The sequence below is a fragment of the Octodon degus genome, unplaced genomic scaffold, assembly GCF_000260255.1.
Source record: "Octodon degus isolate 3935 unplaced genomic scaffold, OctDeg1.0 scaffold00321, whole genome shotgun sequence".
NCBI lineage: Eukaryota > Metazoa > Chordata > Mammalia > Rodentia > Octodontidae > Octodon > Octodon degus.
This window is the reverse complement of record NW_004524897.1, coordinates 827,866-848,590: the sequence shown is the minus strand read 5'-3', so window position 1 is coordinate 848,590 and position 20,725 is coordinate 827,866. Positions and strand designations below refer to the sequence as shown.

Genomic DNA, 20,725 nt, shown 5'->3' with positions numbered 1-20,725 from the left:
TAGATATATAGTTGCATTCTCTTAATGAATAGAATGATTTGTTCTAATGGTGTTTGTAAATAGGATCACAAGTCCACTTCTTGTACAGCAATTAACCACTAAGAAGAATATATGCAGTGTATTATTTGTTGAAACTGTACTTGTGATTTGATTTGAAACTGTCTCATTGCTGTTTATCAATAAAACTTTGAAAAAAAAGAAGAAAAGAAATAAAAGGGTATATAATCCAAAAATGGGCATCTGAGATGAATATACACTTCTCAGAGGAAGAAATACAGATGGCAAGTATATATGAAAAAATGTTCAATATCATTGGTCATTCAAGAAATACAAATTAAAACAACACCCCAGAAAGAAGTCAGCCAGAAAGAATGGCTAATGTCAAGAAGTAAGCCAATAACATATGCTGGAGGGGCTGTGGAGAAAAAGGAAACCTTTTCCACTGTTGGTGAGAGTGTAGACTAGTACAACTACTATGGAAATGAGTGTGGAGATTCCTTAAAAAGCTAGGATTGGTGATCCCATTCAAGCCAGCTATTCCCTTCCTGGGTATTTTTCCAGAAGAACTGAAAACCTCATACCACAGCAATATGTGTGCACCCATGTTTATAGCAGTGCAATTTCTTATTGCTAAATCACGGAGACAATCCGTATGCCCATCAACTGAAAAATGGGTAAGGAACATGTGGCATTTTTATACAATGGAGTATTATTCAGCTATAAAACAGGGTAGATTTGAGTCTTTTGTTGGTAAATGTATATAACTAGAGAACATACTCTTAAGTGAAATAAATCAGACCTGCATGTGCAAACATCATATTGTCTCCTTAGTGTGAGAACCTAAAAGAGAAAATGGAATCTGAAGGGTACATTAGATAACTTGGTTTGAAACTGTCTCATTGCTGTTTCTCAATAAAATATGGGAAAAAATAAATAAATAAGACCTTTCCTTACTTAACTCTGGGCATCAGGTATTTTGTCTCAGTAATGAGAGAAAAGTAACCAAGACGTTTATATTGAACTTATGTTGTTTAGTAAACCTACTTGCTTAAGGATAAGTTCTTCAGAGATACAAATCTAGGAAGATTAATATTTTTGAAGGTTCCAGGTTTAGATTTCAATTAAGTAATTCAGTGATGTTATTATGACATAATTAGCACAGCCCTTCCTTTTTATATATTAATATTGTTAAATGTTTACTGAAGTTATATGTGCTTGTTGTACATAATTCAAGCATTACAGAAATGTAACAAGTAGCGGTTCTCCACTCCAAAGAGTAAGTATCTTAAAGTGATTTGATATGTATCATTTCACATTTTTTTTCTGTATCTCCACACATAAATATGTATGTTGGTGGAGAGGGATTATATATATTTCAGTCTTTTTTTTGTGGAACCAGGGATTGAACTCTGGCCCTTGTGCTTTCTTAACTGTTCCTTTAAATGTTCAACATCATTGGTCATTTCAGAAATGCAAATTAAAAAACACTAAGATTTTATCTAGCCACAGAAAGAATGACTATCATCCAGAAGTCAACCAATATCAAATTCTAGCAGGAGTGTAGAGAGAAAAGAACTCTTCTCTACTTTTGGGAGTGTAGACTGGTGCAACCACTGTGGAAATCAGTATGAACATTCCTCAGCAAACTAGGAGTAGAAGTCCCATTCAGCCCAGCTATTCTCCTTCTGGGTATTTTTCCAGAAGAATTTAAAGCATCATATGACAATAAAATATGTGCACCATGGTTATAGCAGCAAAATTTATGATAGCTAAATCTTGGAAACAACCCAAATGCCCATCAAATGAGGAATGGATAAAAAAAAAAAGATGTGGTATTTTTACAACGGAGTAGTACTTGGCCATAAAGAAGGATGATCTGGAGACTTATAGTTAAATGGATGCAACTAGAGACCATACGCATAAGTTAAACCCCCTTGTATATATTCTTTGTGAGAGTATTTCTGTAAGATAGATTCATGCAAATGGAAGCTATGTAAAAGAGTATGACTCTCAAAAACTTGACAGGTCCTACCAAATTATCCTCCAAAACATTTACACTGAATTATAATTTCACCAACAATGTGTAAGAATGCCCTTTTTCCATGTTCTAACACCAGATCTTTAATTCGTACCAATTTGATAGCTTAGAAAAATTAAATGTAATTTATGTTGCATTTTGATAATTATTCATATTATTAGGCTTTTTCCATTTTTTTTCTTAATTGCCTATTTTTAGCCTTTATTCCCTTTTCTGAGACTGTCTCTTTCTCACTGATTTGTAAGAGCTCTTTGAATATTAGTGATATTAATTTTATGTTGTATTGGAACCTATTATAGCCGCCCAGTACTATTAAGTCTTTGATTTTCTGTCTGTAAGTCTTTTTTTTTCTATTGGTACATGCTTGCAGTAGTACATCATGATTATGTTCCTCACAAGGAGTTAGTATATGTACATAACATGTCTTAACTCTTTTTTTATCCTCTTTCCCCTTCCTTCCCCATGCCCTCCATCTCTTGCTCTCCTTCCCTTAAGCAAAAATTTATCTGTTTCCTATTATCTACCTTTTGTTTTCCTCCTTATTTGTAATTTCAGTTTTGCATAAGACAAACCATGTGATATTTAAGCTTGTGTGTCTAATTTCACTTAGCATTATGGTCTCAAGTTATATTCATTTTCCTTCAAAGACTCAAAGTTTATCCTTTTTTATGGGAGTATTCATGTGGTATAAATGCCAAATTTTTTTATTCATTTATCTGTTGGTAGGCATACGGCTACTTCAAAGGATAAGTGCTGCTATGAACATGAGTATGCATATATCACTGTAATATGATATATTTAATTCTTTGGGGAAGATATGTAGAAGGGGAATATCTGGTGTCTTAGTTACTTTTCTCATTGCTGTGACAAAATACCCAACACCCAAAGTTAAAAGGTTTATTGGAGCTTACAGTTTGTAGAGGTTTCAGTCCATAGTCCGCTGGCTACAAGGCAGGTAGCATGGAAAAGGAACATCACAGAAGAAAGAGTCCATGGCCAAGCAAGGAATGCAGAAGACAGCAAGCAAGGGAAGCAGCAGGCCAAAAGAGCAGCCTTGTTGCTCTCTTATATTCTATCCAGGTTACTTGCTCTTAGAGAGGGAAGCACTCATGCCCAGGATGGGCCTTCCCATTCCTCACAATAAGAACTATGCACCAATGAGTGAGCTAATTTAGTAATCCATACATGCTTAACCCCAGCATCACACTCTAGATCCAGCCACCTCTGACCATATGAGGCTTTGGAAGGACATTTAGACATAAGCCATAACAAATGTCAAATGGAATTTTTATATTTAGTTTTTTGAGGAATTTCCATATTGGTTTCCAAGTGGCTATACTAGTTTACATTCCCAGAAACAATGTAGAACGGTTTCTGCCCCACCCCACCTGCACCCGCGCAGCCTCTCCAGAGAGCATTTGTCATTGGATTTCTTAATGATGGCCATTCTTTCTGGAGTTAGATGGTATCTCAATATTGTTTTATTTGTATTCCTTTAATGGCCAGAGGTGTTGAATATTTTTTCATCTATTTATTGACTATTTTTATTTCATTGGGAGAGTACCTGTTCATTTCAGTTGCCTATTTTTAATTGGATCTTCTATTTGGAAGAAATTAATTTTTTAAGTTCTTCATGTATCCTAGCTACTGCCTTTGAGTGGGAGGCAGGTTTTTTCAATTCCATCTATTTTTATTTTCCTGCTCCCCTGAAGTAATTTTGGTCATATTTTCCTAAGGAATTACCTATTTTGTCTAGGTTTTCAGATAAGCTGGTATAAAGCGTACACAATCTATACCTTTTATACACTGAGTACTTTTGTTTCATTCGTTCAATACAAAGTCTTGCTATGCAGTTTGGACTCATAGTGGTTCTTCTGTCTCAGCCTCCCAGCTCTGGGGTTACAGGTGTGTGCCACCATGCCCGGTTTTGGTGGCTGGGTATCAGACTCAGGACCTTGTGTTTGCCAGGCAGGTGCTTAGACTGCTGAGCTATCTCCTCAGCCCATGTTGGGTGCTTTTAATGACCCACATATCCATTCTTATCCTTTTGTTATCAATGTTTAATTGTGATTTCTTTTATCACACTCGCCTGAGATTTTTCTATTTTTTTAATTAACACTCCATCTTATTTATCTGAGTATTCTATATTTTTAATGTTCTATTTTAATCCTAGCTTTTGTCTTTACCCTTGCTTTTTTTTTTTTTTTTTTTTTTTTTTTTTTTTTGCGGTACCAGAGACTGAACTCTGGACCTTATGCTTGCAAGTGCTTATGCCACTGAGCTATATCCCTGACCCCTTGCTTTGAGATTTCATGAATGGTATAATACTTTCACTATCAGTGCTTATTTTTTATAAAGTGAGATAAAATTACATATTTTCTAAGTTTATTATTTCTGGGGATGGAAGCCAATACATGTCTGATGCCTTTCAAGTGTTTGATGACTTGAAAAATTACTGATCTAGGAAGAAAGGAATATATAGAATGAGAATTAGAATATCATTGTTTGTACGTATAAACAATGATATCTTTCAGCAGTGATTTCTAGGCATGAACAGATGATTGTCAAAGTACATTATCAGACTAGACTCGAGCTGTGCTTTGAGTATAACATTTTAGAAATACAAAGTAACTTTTATCTTTATTATTTTTCAAAAGTCAAAAGAATAATTTTTCTTCTAGCAGAGGAAGACTTATGAGTGGCTGCATTTATATGCTGGAATATTAAATTCTAAATTGTTTTTAATCTTTTTTTAGCTACGTGTTGTATCACAAGATGTGAAATTGAACCTTCATGAATTAGACGAACTTTATGTGATCTTTAAGGTACAGTGATGCTTTATGAATGAAAAATGATGCACTTTTAGTAGAATTTCATTGCAAGTATCCTTAAATACCTTTTTTGCCAGATATGTTTAAAAGAAGAAAATCTGCAATCCTTTTTCTGATTTCATAACTTTTTCTTTTTATTTATTTTCAATAGAAAGAGCTGTTTCTGTCTTGTTATTGGTGTTTGGGTTGTCCGGTATTAAAGCATCATGACCCCAGCCTGCCATATTTGGAACAATATCAGATTGACTGCCAGCAGTTCAGAGGGTTGTATCATTTGTTGAGTCCCTGGGCTCATTCGGCAAACAAAGACTCACTGGCTTTATGGACATTCAGATTATTGGATGAAAATTCTGATTGCCTCATAAACTTCAAAGAATTCTCTTCTGCAATTGGTAGGCCAATATCTTACAACTTTTTAAGCAAAAAAAAATATCCCTAAAGGTATTTAGTACTAATAACAATTCAGTCAGACTATATTACCTGGGTTACATTGTCTTAAACTTTAATAATTATAGGGTTTTTTTCTGTGTTTATTACTAAATCTAAGAATATTGATTTCATTTTGCCCCAACCTTCTCAGAAAATCAGGCTGTTCCATGTGAATATTCTAATGATTGACATGAAGGAAGAGAATATCCTGACTTTCCCACGCTTAAGTACATGGATGCTACTGAGATTTTCCTCTTCAGTAAATGTCCAATGACATAGCCTAGAAAATTACTCAGGAAACATGTTGTGCCATTACATAGTCAGTGAACCAGGTATGGTGGCTCATACCTGTAATCTCAGCAGTCAGGAAGCTGAGAGTTTGAGATACAGTGAATTCAAGGTCAGCCTGAGCTACCTGGCAAGACCCTGTCTCAGAAAAAAACATTCAATAGTCAATACATTATACCTGTAAATGTTGTTCCTTTGCTGTTCCAGACTCCCCCAGTAATGCTTTCTTGTCATGCATTGGCCCTTAAAGAGCAGTTCTTACATCAGATAGGTATAAGGCCTCATTGAAAAGAAAAAGAAGTCTGAGATTGGGGAAAAGGAGCTAGATAGTCATGAGAGCATTTTGTTCCTTTCATAGAATATTTTACTTATACACACTTAAAAGGAGGGAATCTGGCTGGTGGGTGGTTGTTTATCTGTTAGCTTAAGTAACAGAAGGTTTCTGAATCCTAATTGCCAGTTAGTATCTGTATCTTAATTAATCTGTGTTGCTGAAGTTATTTGGATGATGCATGATTATTTTCAACTGAATTTTATTGAACAGACATAATGTACAATGGAAGTTTTACTGAGAAGCTTAAATTGCTTTTTAAGCTGCATATTCCTCCAGGTAAGTGTTTAACACTCTTTAATGATATATAGCACTTGATTTCATTTTAACTAGTATGCTTATAGATACAATTTCATTTTATCAGATAATATAATTATCAGTATATAAGGTCATTTTTTCATTATGGCAGTGACACTCCATTGATATTATCACTGTATTTGCTTATGTACAGTGACATTGTGAAATCAAGAGAGTCTGAGTGATGGAGAGGCCTACAAGCTTTGTATTAGTGGGCAATTATTTTATTGAGAGTCTGTGTATAAGAATTACATATCATTTGAATGTTGATATAATGTTGAATTTTTGTGGTTGCTATTGTGATCAGACTAGAGATCAATTTTAGGTAAGTGACCATGCTTGTAAAACAGTACCATTATTCAAGCAAAATGGGACCAGGAAGGGCTGGTGATGTAGCTGTATGGTAGAGCCCCTTGCCTAGTAATGTGCAAAGAAAAGAAAATGGAAGCAGGAAATAAGAGGGAATATTAAATATTTAGAAAGAAAAAAAAAACTAAAAGCTACCATTAACTGAGCACTTGTTCATCAAGACATTTACTTTACTTGCATTCTTTTTTTCTTTTCTTTTTTCTTTTTTCTTTCTTTCTTTATTTATTTATTTATTTGCGAAACCAGGAATTGAACTCAAGCTCTTGCTCTTGCCAGGGAAGCGCTTATTCTACTGAGCCATCTCCCTGGCCCCTTTACTTGCATTCTTTTAAGCCTTACTATATCCTTGAAAGGTAATCTTATCCTTTCAATTTTAACAAAGAAACTAGGGGTCAGAAAGAGTAGATTATTTGCTAAAGATCACATAGCTCATAAATTGCCTAGCTGGGAATCAAACTAGTTTTTCTTACTTGAAGGTTCATTTCTCTTTCTATGCTACCAAACTACCTCAGAACTTTGATATTATTTCAGTTTGTATATGTTTTTTTCTTTAGTGATCAAAAAAGGCTGCCAGTCCGAGATATTCCTACTTTGAAAAAATAGGCTTAGGCTTTAAAATGAAACAATAATGCAAAAAATAGTTTAATTGAAGTAATTCATCAAAACAAAGAACACTTCATAATTGTCTAAATCTATGCCTGAGATCCCTTTTAAAATATTTTTTTTAAATCTTTTTAGCTTAGCCAGGAAACATTATTTACCAGACCAACAGGTATCTTTATCCCTTCCCACATTGAAATCATAGATAACATATTTTTTAAAAAAGGAAAAACACCAGCAATTTAATTCTAAAAGGAGTTTACATTGTCAGATTAGGTTGCCATTGTAATATACTTTAAGGACACTGTAGAAGTATCAAAAATAGCAAAAACATTGTATGTTTATCAAATCACAGGTAGGAAGCATACATTTCATTTTCTTCAAGTTTTTTTTTTAAATGACTAAGGTAGTATATTCAGATTTCCAAATGCTAGATTTTCTTATTACAACTTGTAATGGCTCTCAGAAAACTAAAAACAGCAAGTAGAAGCAATACTAGAACTCAAGGTGATCAAGTACTTCTGTATTTGCCATACAATAGAGGAGTATCCCTTTTATATTTCTTTACTTACATTTTTGTTACAAATCCCTTTTTGTAATTCCTATTCTCAAACTCGTCTGACCATTATAGACCCCATCTCTTTCCCTCATCATTAGTAAGTGTGATTTGGATTATATGTTTTCAGCTTATACTGAAGTGACATCTAAGGACTCTTCAAAAGGAGATGAACTTTCTACAGAAGAAATACTTTATTTCAGTCAGCTCCATGGTAAATATTTGTTTAAAAGTTTAACCTACGCTGAGAAGGGGTCTTGCTAAGTTCTCCAAGCTGATCTCAAATTCTTAGTCTTGGGCGGGGAGGAGAAATGACTCAGTAGAGTAAGCGCTTCCCTGGCAAGCGCAAGGGCCTGAGTTCAATCCCTGGGTCCACCAGAAAAATAAAATAAGAGTCACCAAAGTCAAATTCTTAGTCTTTAGTTACCCTCCTCTGCCATCAACTTTCCAAATATCTGCAACTGTAGATATATCCCACCGTGTCTAGCTAGTTTATCTGTCTTGATCATTATTTACCTGTAGATATCTTCCGGCTTGGATGTTCCTTACCCAGCTACTACTAATAAATCTGGGGTTCATTACACCTTTTGCTTCTTTTATACTACTGTAACACTTAACATAATTCGTAAATATTTGACTGCCAAATTACTAATTCCTGACTAGAGGCTTAGATTTATGAATTTTTATATTTATTGGAGAATTACAAGAAAATCATACTTGATTTCTAAATGTGTTAAAGAAACTTCTAAAGTATATCAGACCATTTTTATGTTGTAACTATTATTCAAACAGTAGATACTTACTATAAGGCACCAAAGATATAAGATAGAGGAATGAGTCTGTCTCCCAGACATTATTTGGAAGTAATATGAACTTATTTGTATGTATTAGGCTAGCCTTGAACTTATGATATACACCAAACAGAGTTCAAACTCATGGTGATCTTCCTGCCTCAGCCTCCCAAGTGCTGAGATTATAGGCATGCATCACCATGCCTAACAATATGCTAAATGTTTGGATATTAAGTTTAAAGAGATCTTACAAATCATCTACTCAGATCTCTTCATTTTATAGATAAGGGCACTGAGATCCACAGAGAAGGGATGTGTACAATTTTAAACATAGAGTTATTGCCACACTCAGGAATTGTAATGCATTCTTCCGACTTCCTGTATATGTAATTTTAGAATTTTTTCATAATAATAAAATCAGTATAATTTAATTTAAAGTAAGTCAAAAAGAGGAATATATCACTGAGAAACAAATACTTTATATTTAGTTTGCTTCCTTCTAGAATTTTTTAAAATACGGATACTTCCTCAGTATTCTTTTTTTCTATTAAAGTTTTTTAATGTATTGCCTAACAGTGACGGGGTCAGGTCGGGTAAGATTGGCTTACTGAAATAAAATAACATACTTTATATCATATGAAATAATATTATATACATATTTACTTTTAAAAGATATTTGTTAAATATTTTACAACGTTCAGTTGTCCTGTTTCCTTCTAGTGTCCAAGACTGCAAATGAGAAAGAATCAAATTCAGGAACACACAGCCCTGAAAAAGGTACTATGATCTGGGAATATAATCTCTTTTATTAAATTATTGCTTATACAATTAGGGATAACTAAAAGGGGGAAAAGTAGATTGATTCCTTTTACAGACTATAGATTGATCCTGAGAAAATTTTCAATTTCTTTATTTTAACAACTTAATTCTTTCTTCCTATAATATTTGTCAGAAGTTATAGAAAATACAATAGTAAGTAACCCATATTAATTTACTTTCTTTTAGAAGTATTTATTTTTAATCACTAAAGTAATAGATAATTCTAACAAACTGAGACTGTAAATAGTCCTCATATTTCCACCCACCAACCCCACTTGGAATTAAAGACTGAAAACATTTTTGACTGTATCCTCTCTAGATCTGTTTCTAATATGCTCAAACATATCTAGACATCCCTTTTAAAAATTACTCCATAAATACTGTTCTATAATTTGCTGATTTTCGATTGTGTGATTAACATGGAAAACTTTTCACATGTATACATTTGAATCTACTTTGTGCTGGTATAGAATATTTTATTATTTGTTTTGATCATAACTTATTTCAGTAAGTAGGCCAATACTAATGGGCATTTTGGTTGTTTCCAGTTATTTTTATTTCAAGTTATGTTTTAACAAATATTTTTGTGGTAAAAAGCTTAAGGCTAATTTTATAAACATTTCTTTGGGATAGGATCAATTCAGAAGTATAAAATACTGGGCTGTGATGGGTGTGGTGGCACATGCCTATAATTGCAGCACTAAGGAGGCTGAGGCAGGAGGATTGCTCTAAGTTCTAGGCCAGCCTGTGCTACAAAGTGAGTTCAAAGCCAGCCTGAACTGCATAATGAGGCCCCGTCTCAGAAAGAAAAAAAAACTGGACTAGTTGGTATTCACATTTAATATTTGATAAAGGCTGTCAAATCACTCTCTAAACACCTATAATTATTTTTATGTTTTTGAATTAACCATTAAAAATAATTCATTGCTAAAGATCTGTTTAAACTTCACCAATATTTTCTCCAGGTTTCAGAAGCTCATAAATAATTATTTAAAAGTCACCTTAACTTTCTTTAGAATGATTTGTTCTAATAGTGTTTGTAAATAAGATATCATGTCCTTATCTTGTACAGCAATTAACCACTAGGAAGAATGTGTGCAATGTGTTAATTATTGAAACTGTCCTACCAATTTGGTTTGAAACTGTTTCATTGCTATTTGTTTCTCAATAAAATTATGGGGAAAAAATCTAAAAAAAAAGTCACCTTAACATTCTTAACTAAACTCTTTAAAGATTCGTGTTTTGAGTTTTTGAGAAACAGATACCATAGACCACTTTGTTATCTGTATAAGAATGTAATACAGAAAGTGCCTTAAATTTAGTATGTATGAGGATGACTCCATGAAATTTGCATTGTCAGCTGAGGGAGTACTGTTTTAATATATATACATCCTTTTTTGCTCTCACCATGTTTTCTGTAGTCCCCAACTTTCTCAAAGTAAGTTTTAGTCTAAAAAAAAATAAAGTATTCTGAGAACCAATTGGTGACATAAAAGGTAAATTCAGATCATTTATTGGATTAAAAGATAAAATTTCATATGTTGGTGAAATATCTTTCAATCATAATCATTATTCTTGAGATTTGGGGAAATATAGTGGCCTATTCACTATGAACTGTTTTATTGCCCTCATCCAGGCAAAGGAAAAATTGACATTCAAGCATACCTAAGTCAGTGGCAAGATGAGCTGCTCAAAAAAGAAGAAAATATTAAAGATTTGCCAAGAATGAATCAGGTATAGTATTTTCAAGGGGACAAGTCTTAAGTTCTTACATCTTTAATTGGCTATGAGCATAACCAACTCTAGAATGCTATTTTAAAATCATATGGGCTGGAGAGATAGTGTGGGTGTCTAAGCACCTGCCTGGCAAGCACAAGGACCTGAATTCAGTCCCCCATACTGCATGGCGTGCAGGCCTCAAAAACCAGGGTATACTGTGCTGGCCACCAAAACTGGGCATGGTGATTGGTGCATGCCTGTAATCCCAGTGCTGGGGAGGCTGAAAACAGGAGGATCACTATGAGTCTGAGCTGCGTAGGGAGACCGTGTACCAAACAAGTAAATAAAAGATTTTAAATCAATAAATAAGACCAGCAATATAACTCAGTGGACTAAGCACATGCTTTGGCAGTCACAAGGATCAGGGTTTGATCCTGGGTCCAGCATGCTACGTTGTCCCCACCCCTGGGATGTGCTGAGTCAGTGACCAAGTCCGGGTGTGGTGCCACACACCTGTAATCCTAGCACTGGGGAGGCTAAAAACAGAAGGATCACTACAGTCCAGGCTGTGTAATAAGACCCCATACCAAATACATAAATGAAAAATAAATAAACAAAGCATGTCTAAGACCTGTGTATTATCTTTGTAAGATTTAAGGAAGCATGGAAGAAGAAAACAAATTTTAGTGAATTTTTGCTATAAACACTTATGTACATCTAGTGTTTATATAGTCCCTCTCATTAATTTTTTAAAACTTTTTTTGTATTTTTTAGGGAAGGGTCTACAGGGTGTTCAGGGTCTCACTACTAGATCGGACTCATAGTGATCTGCCTGTTTACAGTTTCCCAAGAGCTGAGATTACAGGCACATGCCACCACACCATCTCAATTGCCATCTCAGCATGCCCTGGGGGTGGGGCCAGCATGGCAGGCCTGGGGATCAAATCCCCGGCCCCTGTGCTTGCTTGCGGGCACTTTAATCCACTGAGCTATTTGCCCAGCCTTTTTATGAAATTTTATGTACATATAAAAATGTATGTAGAACATTTCCAGAATTACTGAAAATGTTCTTTTATCCAGTAAACATTTTTTAATGCCTACTGGATACCAAGCCTATTGCTAGTTACTGGGCATAAGAAATTATTCTCAGGGCCCGGGGCGATGGCTTAGTAGAATAAGTGCTTCCTTGGCAAGCGCAAGGACCTGAGTTCAATCTGCGGTTCCACCAAAAAAGAAAAAAAAAAGAAAGAAAGAAATTATTCTTAGTACTTCTTAATGGACTACATAACTTGGCAGTTGATTAAGTATATTTTAAAATGAGTAAATACAGGATATTTGTTCTAAAATTCTTATAAATGAATAGAAGTATAAGAAAGAAAATAAGCATTTGTTACAATATATTTTTATGAAGTATATCCTTTGTATATGCTTTGTGTTAAGATAAACTTTTCTGATTCGGTGATTAACTTATGTGACACCTGTGTTGAAATTGCTTTTTTACATTGAAAAAAATAGTTTATAGGACTATCTTTGGATTAATAATGGGTAAATAAGTGACCAACTATTTTCTCTCCACTTTTGCCCCCCTTCATCTTTGAAGAGAAGCTTGTCCATGTGGTATCCTTAGAGCTACTGTGCACTACTAGTTAAGTCCCACAAGTCATCTTTCCCTAAATTTGTCATCGTAACTAAGCAGCCTACCTTAGCCCTTTGAAGAGATCATGTGGAACTTGTTCTTAATCCTTTTGTTAGAATGAATTAATGATTTATGTACATTAGGGAATTACAGTACTTTAAAAGTAAGATGTATCATTACGTACATGGACCAGCTCCCCACAAGGAATGTAATCAGTGTACACCAAAAACAAGTCAATTAAAAGAAATGCCACCTAACATTGAAATAAGGTGGCCAGCTGTCCAGGAATTAGTGCAAATATAATGTACTGTAGGCAGTAACCAAGAAGGCTTAAATGAAATGTTTTCCTGTGATTGAATCATCTTTCTAAAACCAAGATTTATTTTGGCATTAATCATCAGTTCTTGGTTGAAGGTTATACACTATAAATTCTACCAAGGAGCATGCCTCCTTCTAAGTTCTCTTCATGTTTGTCAAATGTAATATTAAAATGTTATCTTTCTAATTTGTGTCTTCTAGTCACAATTTATTCAGTTTTCAAAGACCCTCTATAATTTATTTCATGAGGACCCTGAAGAAGAAGCTTTGTATCAAGCCATTGCTGTTGTAACAAGCCTTTTGCTCAAGATGGAAGAAGTTGGAAGGAAACTACATAGCCCTACATCATCAGCCAAAGCAATCTCTGGTACAGTCTGTGCTGCTGGAGGACCCAGTGAAAGGAAAACAGACAGCCACTTGGACAAAGATCCTTCCTCTCTTAGGGAGGAAGCTCAGTGGTCATTTGCATTTGAACAGATTCTTGCCTCTCTGTTGAATGAACCAGCCTTGGTGAGGTTTTTTGAAAAACCTATAGATTTAAAAGCCAAGCTGGAAAATGCAAAAACCTCTCAGTTGAGATCTAGAACCAAAGTGTAAATTTCTTAAAAGGAATTGACATCAAAGACAGGTTTACTGAGGAGATTTCTATACCTATTACCTTTATTCCTGAGAGTAGGCCTCAGGAATTTATCTTGCTAATAGTGTGCTGAAAGAAAAAAAGGAGTAAGATATTCAAAAGCATAATTATTCATTCATTTGTGGTGATCTCAAATTATGATATTCTCAAGTACAATTACAGTCAAACCTTGGACTGTGAGTAACTTGATCTTCAAGTATTCTATACGCCAAGCAAACATTTCTAAGACGTTTTAACTTGATAAATAAACAGTGTCTTACAGTAAGAGTAATATATCACACCGAGCATCACATAATCACAACTGGTTCTTCTCGTGTTGCTTTGGCATACAAGTGCTTTGGATTACAAATGAAATGAACACAAACCAAGGTTTTTCTATACTGTATATTTCAGAAGATATACAGTAAGTATCAAGGGAGGATATTCCATAGAACCACCAGAGGGTGCCACCATTCCATTTTTAGTAAGCAAATTACCAGGTTGAACTATACACACAAATGATTTTGAAATGTGTTTGTTTATTAGTGATGCTCAACTGTCATATCGATAGACCTTGTTTTCCACATTGCCTCAGTCTTACTAGAATGCTTTAGAAAACTAGGTTGTTAGTGTCGGGGATAAGGCTCAGTGACCCAGTACCTGCATGGCAAGAACAAGGTTCTGAGTTTGATTCCTGGTACCACAGGAAGAAAAAAAAAAGATTCTTAGATCTCTACCCTTACCGTGGAGATTACCATTCAGGACCCTTATTTTTAGGTTATCTAACTGAAATATTATTAAAATTTTAACTTTAATTTTGTTCAGTCTACTAATAGACGATTTTTTAGTAACTTGAGCATTCTTTCCATGTGAAGAGTTTAGAAGCTGTCGATCCATGCTGCTATCTCTTTTACTGCTCAGAAAAAAATCAAGGAAACTAAACACTAGACTGACAGAAAGGGAAGAGATATTGGACTTGAATTTAAACTGGATAAGGCTAACCTTTTGGAAGGGATTAAGAAATAGTTCAGTTAAGTATATAGATTTCTCATTAGACTGAGAAATTACTCTTCAGAGCACTATTGTTTGTTGTATTTGTCACAGTGTGTTGCAAGTTGTCTCAATAGTTTTAGATTTTGTGTTTTCTCAGTCATTTTAATTTACATTAAATAATAAGCATAAATAGTTACAATTAAACTGAGTTGTTGTATTAGTCTGGCAGGCATATAAAGTATACTACATGTGATGCTTGCCAATGTAATGTGTATAATTGCCAGCATCTATCTAAAAATTTTTTGACTGATTTAGATATGTAATTTTATGTACACTATGCTGCTTACATTTCAGTCACACCATGACAGTCCATTATTGACATAGTGGACTTTGTTGGCACTTTAAAAAAAATGAAACCAGTAAAAATAAGAAAACAAGTTAACTATATATATCCACTCTTCTGTCCTATTTCTGACAAGAGCAGTTTTATAATTGAATTAGGAAATGGGGCAGAAATCATCCTATGGAATTTCTTTCTTCATAGAAGATTTTGGTTATAAGTTCTTTGACTTTTCTAGATGTAAAACAGTGAAAGGGCAGACCTCCTCAGGAACATGAAAAGTCATCTTTTCTGAGCAGGAGTTAGGACAGCAAGCCTTAGGCAAGAATATTCTGTGAACAAAACCTAACCAAAGATGCATGTAACCATTCAATCTTACCTTCAGAGAAGTTAAAAAATTTTCATATTAAGCCTTTGTAAATTCATAAGTTGGGTTTGGTGAAACCCTTTACTAGTAGTGTCTTTATGATAATTTGATCACTTCGCCTTTTCAAGGAAATTACCACTTGAGATGGTTGGTAAGTATCCATGCCTTTAGTTGGAAATGATTTGTTGGAAATACATCCGGATTATAAAGACTTTGTTAATAGTTTGTATTAAAGCTATCAAATTTGCTATTAGCAATGATTGTTAAATTATGCTACAGTAGTTCTAGAAAGATATAAAGTCAATGTACAGAAAGACATTATTGTATACACTTTGTTGAGTATTTTGTCCATTGGATTTACAAAGAATACTTTTTAAGAGCATATATTATTAATATTTGACATTATTTAAAGTAAAGATGGTGAATATTTACTTAGTATTTATTTTAACATAGATTAAATAAGATTAAGTACTTAAAAAGATTTTGGAGCTGCAGAAAATTATAAAACCAAGTTAAAAAGAAAAATTTATTTTCTGAGTCTGTAGGAGACAAGTTGAATATAGTTTTATAGCTGCTGCCTTCTTACGCAAATGAACTGTTCTAAATGTCAAAAATCTTATGTAATTGTGTCATACTGAACCAGTGCATTATACCTTATGTTAAATGTAATAAAGTGAATTTACTTCTCTTTATAAGAATAAATATCACAAATCTCTTATATTAAATATGAAAATGGTTTGCTTAAAGAAATTAATATTATTTACTGTGCTATGTTTTTATTTATGCTTAACTCAGAAATCACTTGAGGACTTTCATTCTGTTCCAGTTAGTATTCAGTTGCAGAGAACAGAATTTACACTTAATTAGGCTAGGTAAGAAAAGATTTATAGTGGGTATTGAATACGGAATTACAAAGACTATCTGACGTGAGCTTTCCAGGACACATCCCAAAGGCATGCCACTACCAGGTCACCAGCAGAGTTGCTAACTCTGCTAAGATTAGGAAATGGTTGCTTCCTTCAGTGAGAAGGATAAGCTGTCACTAATTCTGCTACCTCTGAAACCATGCTCACCTCCTGTGATTTGCCCCACACAAACACAGTCTCTATTCCCTGCCTCCCAGTACTCAGTAGGGCAGCAATCTTGTCAACAATATTTGCAAGCAGGAGTGACAGAAGCAAGACTGCACCTCACTTCTGCCTCTCGAGGCTGACGTGTATGTCATTCATTGGCCTAGAGCAGTGGTGTGAACCAGTGGCCCACAGGCCACAGTGACCACACATCACTCTATCAGCACACAAGCCAAATCACCGCAGCCAAATTATTAGCATGCGCATAACAGCAAGGATCATATTCATTGTGTAGAAGCACCCCAAATATAAACTTTTCTTTTTAATTAATAAAAACTTGTTTCTATCACTGAAAGCTGTTACTGCGTTTTTCTTTTAAGACAAAAGATGTTAATGTATGAGGTGTTTCTAAACTAAAACCTCAGTATTCAGATTAAAATGCAATATTGGCACTTTGCAGTAAATAAGTGGATTTTAGGTTGTAGTTTGTGCACTGATCTCTAAAATGCTTGCCGTCACTGACCTAGAGTAATCCAGAATCATAGGAGCAAAAAATGTACATTTACTTTTTTAGCCCCTGCAGTGTAAGAAAGCTCAGTAAGGAGATAGAATAGACACTGGGCACTGTATGTGAGTATTTCATTGCTCAGTGAAGATTTAGCACAATATATATTATCTTAGCATTTCATTTTTTATTAGCTAATTGACTTTTTGTTGATTAATAAGTTAACTAACTGACTGGTGTAGCTATTTTTTTTCACACAAGTTTTTGGTATGTAGTTCGATTGCCTCTTCAGAGGAGGATAAATGCAGCTCATGAATTTAAATCTGTGTTCTTCTTCCTCCATTACCAACCAAACTTTGTTTTTCTTTTTTCAATATTTATTTTATTTTTCCCATAATTTTATTGAGAAACAAATAACAATGAGACAGTTTCAAATCAAATTGGTAGGACAGTTTCAATAATTAACACATTGTATACATTCTTCCTAGTGGTTAATTGCTGTACAAGATGCAGACATGATATCCTTTTTACAAGCACCATTAGATCAAATCACTTTATTCATTAAGAGAATGTAACTATGTATCTATCCTAACCACTTTGAATACACAGATACAAAATGGACATTCATCTGTATCCCCTTTTTGTTAAGTTCCATTATTTGAATATTATAGGTGTATAAACTCAGCAAAATATTCTAAAAGAGTCCAGTAGCCCATAATAATAGCTTGTAAAAAGGATATCATGTCCGCATCTTGTACAGCAATTAACCACTAGGAAGAATGTATGCAATGTGTTAATTATTGAAACTGTCCTACCAATTTGATTTGAAACTGTCTAATTGCTATTTGTTTATCAGTACATAATAGTATTGGGTCTTCCGCTTGATTGGCAATGTCAGAAATTGTTGACCTGAGTCCCCTACAGCTCAACATAACAGCATGGCTTTACTTCTTATATTTCATTTTTATACTTTTCTACTGGATGGTTAAGAACAAGGTAAAGCAGGATGAGCAGGTCAGGACTGTAGGCTCAGCTTAGCTAGGTCCTTTGACTAGGATTTCTCATGAATCCAGTCATTGTGTCAGCCAGGCTGGTTCCCATCTAGAGACTCAACTCTCAACTGCAGAAAAGTCCTATTCCAAGTTTACTCAAGAAAAATTCATTTCCTTATGATTATGATATACAGGTACCAGCTTGGTTCAGGTAGTTGACTGGAGACTGTTCTCACCTCCTTAAGGTGTCCGTTGGGTCTTAGCAGCTGCCCTCAGCTTCTGCAGATTATTCACAGTTCTTTGCCTTTATACGCTTCTCCAAAGTGACTACTTCATTAAGTGAGCAAGGAGTGTACAGTGAGTCTGTCGCTGTCTTATATAAAGTACCATAATCACAGGAGTGGTACCTCATTCCCTTGCCAAGTTCTTTTGTTATTAAAAAAAAAAAAAGACAAGTAACAGGTCCTGTCCACACCCAAATGGACAGAATTACAGAAAGGTCTGAAAATCAGGAGATGGAGACCATGAGAGGTGCTATTCCCTAGAGTTAGAGTCTGTGCACCACAAACATCAGTCTGTGTCGTTATGCATGGCATTTGGTGCTTCCTGCAAGCAATTCATCCTTCTAAATAGCCATAATAGCTCAGGGATTTAGCTCAGTGGCACAGCACCTGCCTGGCAAGGATAAGGTCCTGAGTTCAATTCCCATTGGCTAGAAAATAACAACTAATAGCAACATTATTTTGCTTCCACCTGTCATAACACAAATCTCCCTATCAACAAAAGTACACTAATTTCTCCTAAGAGAAGAATCAAGTTGCTTATCAGTAATGTGAATCTGTCCACCACTGATGTTTACTCCTCCCAGTTCAGTCCCAATCCCCTCTTTATACTCTGTGTTTGGATTAAACTGTACAGTTAATTGTCATCAACTGAACTTATTTGAAACTGTAGAGGATACTTGGGAAATAAATTGATTCTTATATATAAATATATTTCCTCAAAGAAACAAAAGGAAACTAAAAGGCTAGCAAAATCCTCATTTCTACTGCAATGGCAAGTAGAAACACTAAAACAAACCCAGGATTTGGAGGCAGATTTATTTACTTCAGTGGGCACTGATAGGGATCATTCCCAGAATAAGAGGCTCTGATCTCTGGTGGTCTAGGGCTTATACTGGATAAGCACGCACGAAGTACAGAGGTAGAATGGCTTGTGAACTGGGAATTGTTTTATGCAGAGTGCATCATAATGAGCAGCTGTTTCTAAGAGATGGGAGAATCCTGAACTGGGAACAGGAACAAGAACAGGAAGTGGGCAATTTAGAAACTGAAGTATACTGGCACGTGTGGAAGGCGGGCATTTTCTGCGTTCCAGCAGGTCATGAGACTATATGTATGCCTAACCATACTGTAAATTAACTTCTTAGAAGCCTACACTTTAAGCACAAGTATAGTTGTCATCATCACAAATAGAATACAAGGGGCCAGGGAGATGGCTCAGTAGAATAAGTGCTTCCCTGGCAAGTGCAAGGGCCTGAGTTCAATCCCCGGTTCTGCAAAAAAAAACCCATATAGAATACAAAAGAGGGGGGCCTGGCCCTAGCTCAGGCCTTTAAGTGGCTGCTTCCACAAAGCTGTCAGCCTCAGGTTGCTGGAGTTCGAACCTCACACCTCTCCTGCTGGCCAAAAGTGCCCTGAAGGCATTCGAGGAACCAAAAAAAAAAAATTCCTTATTCCATTAAAAAAAAAAAAGAATACAAAAGAGTGCATCACCCTAAAAGAACTCCCTCGTGCCATCCCTTTATATATTCTCTGCCTTGCTCTAACCAACCACTGCTCAGTATTTTGTCCACCTTATTGAAAAGATGGGCTGGGAAAATAGCTCAGTGGCATAAGCGCCTGCCTGGCAAGCACAAGTTTCCAAATTTGATCCTTAGTATTGCCCCCCAAAAAAAAATTTAAAGAAAAGGAATTCACAGATTTTTGTTTTCCCACCAACCTTGCCCCTTGCAGCTACATGATAAAGAAGTAGTCAGATGCTTCTACCTAGAATTTCTCAAGCCAGAGAAAAGAGAGAGTGCAGTACGTTTTGTGGTGAATGGTAGCATCATTACATCAGCACTCTGCTTCTGAGGTAGGAGTCAGTGGTTTTGAATGCCCAGGGTTTATTCCACTCTTTTCAGGAGGAGCTTTTTAGTTCTGTGAGCATAACTGTTCAGTGTTTTGCTTTTATTAGATAGAATCTTTCTTTGGCCTAAAGTAGACAGATTCATGTGATACTGGCAGCTCTGCAGCACTGGTTCCCTCATGGCAAGACACAGTATTCCAGTAGCTACTTTACTAGGCATACATCACTAGAAGAAGCCTATGCCTCATGTTATGTTCTAGTTTTCTGACACCAGAACTACATCTTTCCCCATCCCATTGAGATACAAGATTTCTACTTCTTAATTCTTGTCTTCCTTTGTAGGCAGTGTCTTTATGGCTCTTTTTAAGATCTTGGTCTTTCCATTTGTCTGCTTTTTTTTTTCCTTTTTTTAATGTATTTATTACAGGGTCTCATTACGCATCTCGGACTTGTAGTCATCCTCCTGTTTTCAACCTCCCCCGCGCTGGGATTACAGTTGTGCACCACTACACCTAGTCTCCATGGCTGGCTCAGCATGCCTGGGGACTGGGCCGGTGTGCTGGGAATCAAGTCCCTGCACTTGCCTAAATGGGTGCTTAGTCCACTGAGCTATCATGCCAGTCCTTCTGCCATTTCTTATGCTCTAACCAGCTTTTTAAAAATCCTCTTTGGGATTAATGATAAAATTTT

General features: G+C 35.3%; 1 protein-coding gene across 1 annotated transcript in view; it reads left to right on the top strand.

Moving 5' to 3' along the window:
• Tbc1d8b (TBC1 domain family member 8B) overlaps positions 1–16,056 on the top strand; it is a 97,265-nt gene extending 81,209 nt beyond the window's left edge. Inside the window, exons 15-21 of the mRNA XM_004647724.2 lie at positions 4,795–4,863; positions 5,021–5,261; positions 6,131–6,196; positions 7,870–7,953; positions 9,251–9,307; positions 10,986–11,083; positions 13,224–16,056. Coding sequence (XP_004647781.1) covers positions 4,795–4,863; positions 5,021–5,261; positions 6,131–6,196; positions 7,870–7,953; positions 9,251–9,307; positions 10,986–11,083; positions 13,224–13,619 — 1,011 coding nt within the window. The 3' untranslated portion in view covers positions 13,620–16,056. The remainder of the gene's footprint in view (positions 1–4,794; positions 4,864–5,020; positions 5,262–6,130; positions 6,197–7,869; positions 7,954–9,250; positions 9,308–10,985; positions 11,084–13,223) is intronic.
• The last annotated feature ends 4,669 nt before the right edge of the window (positions 16,057–20,725 follow it).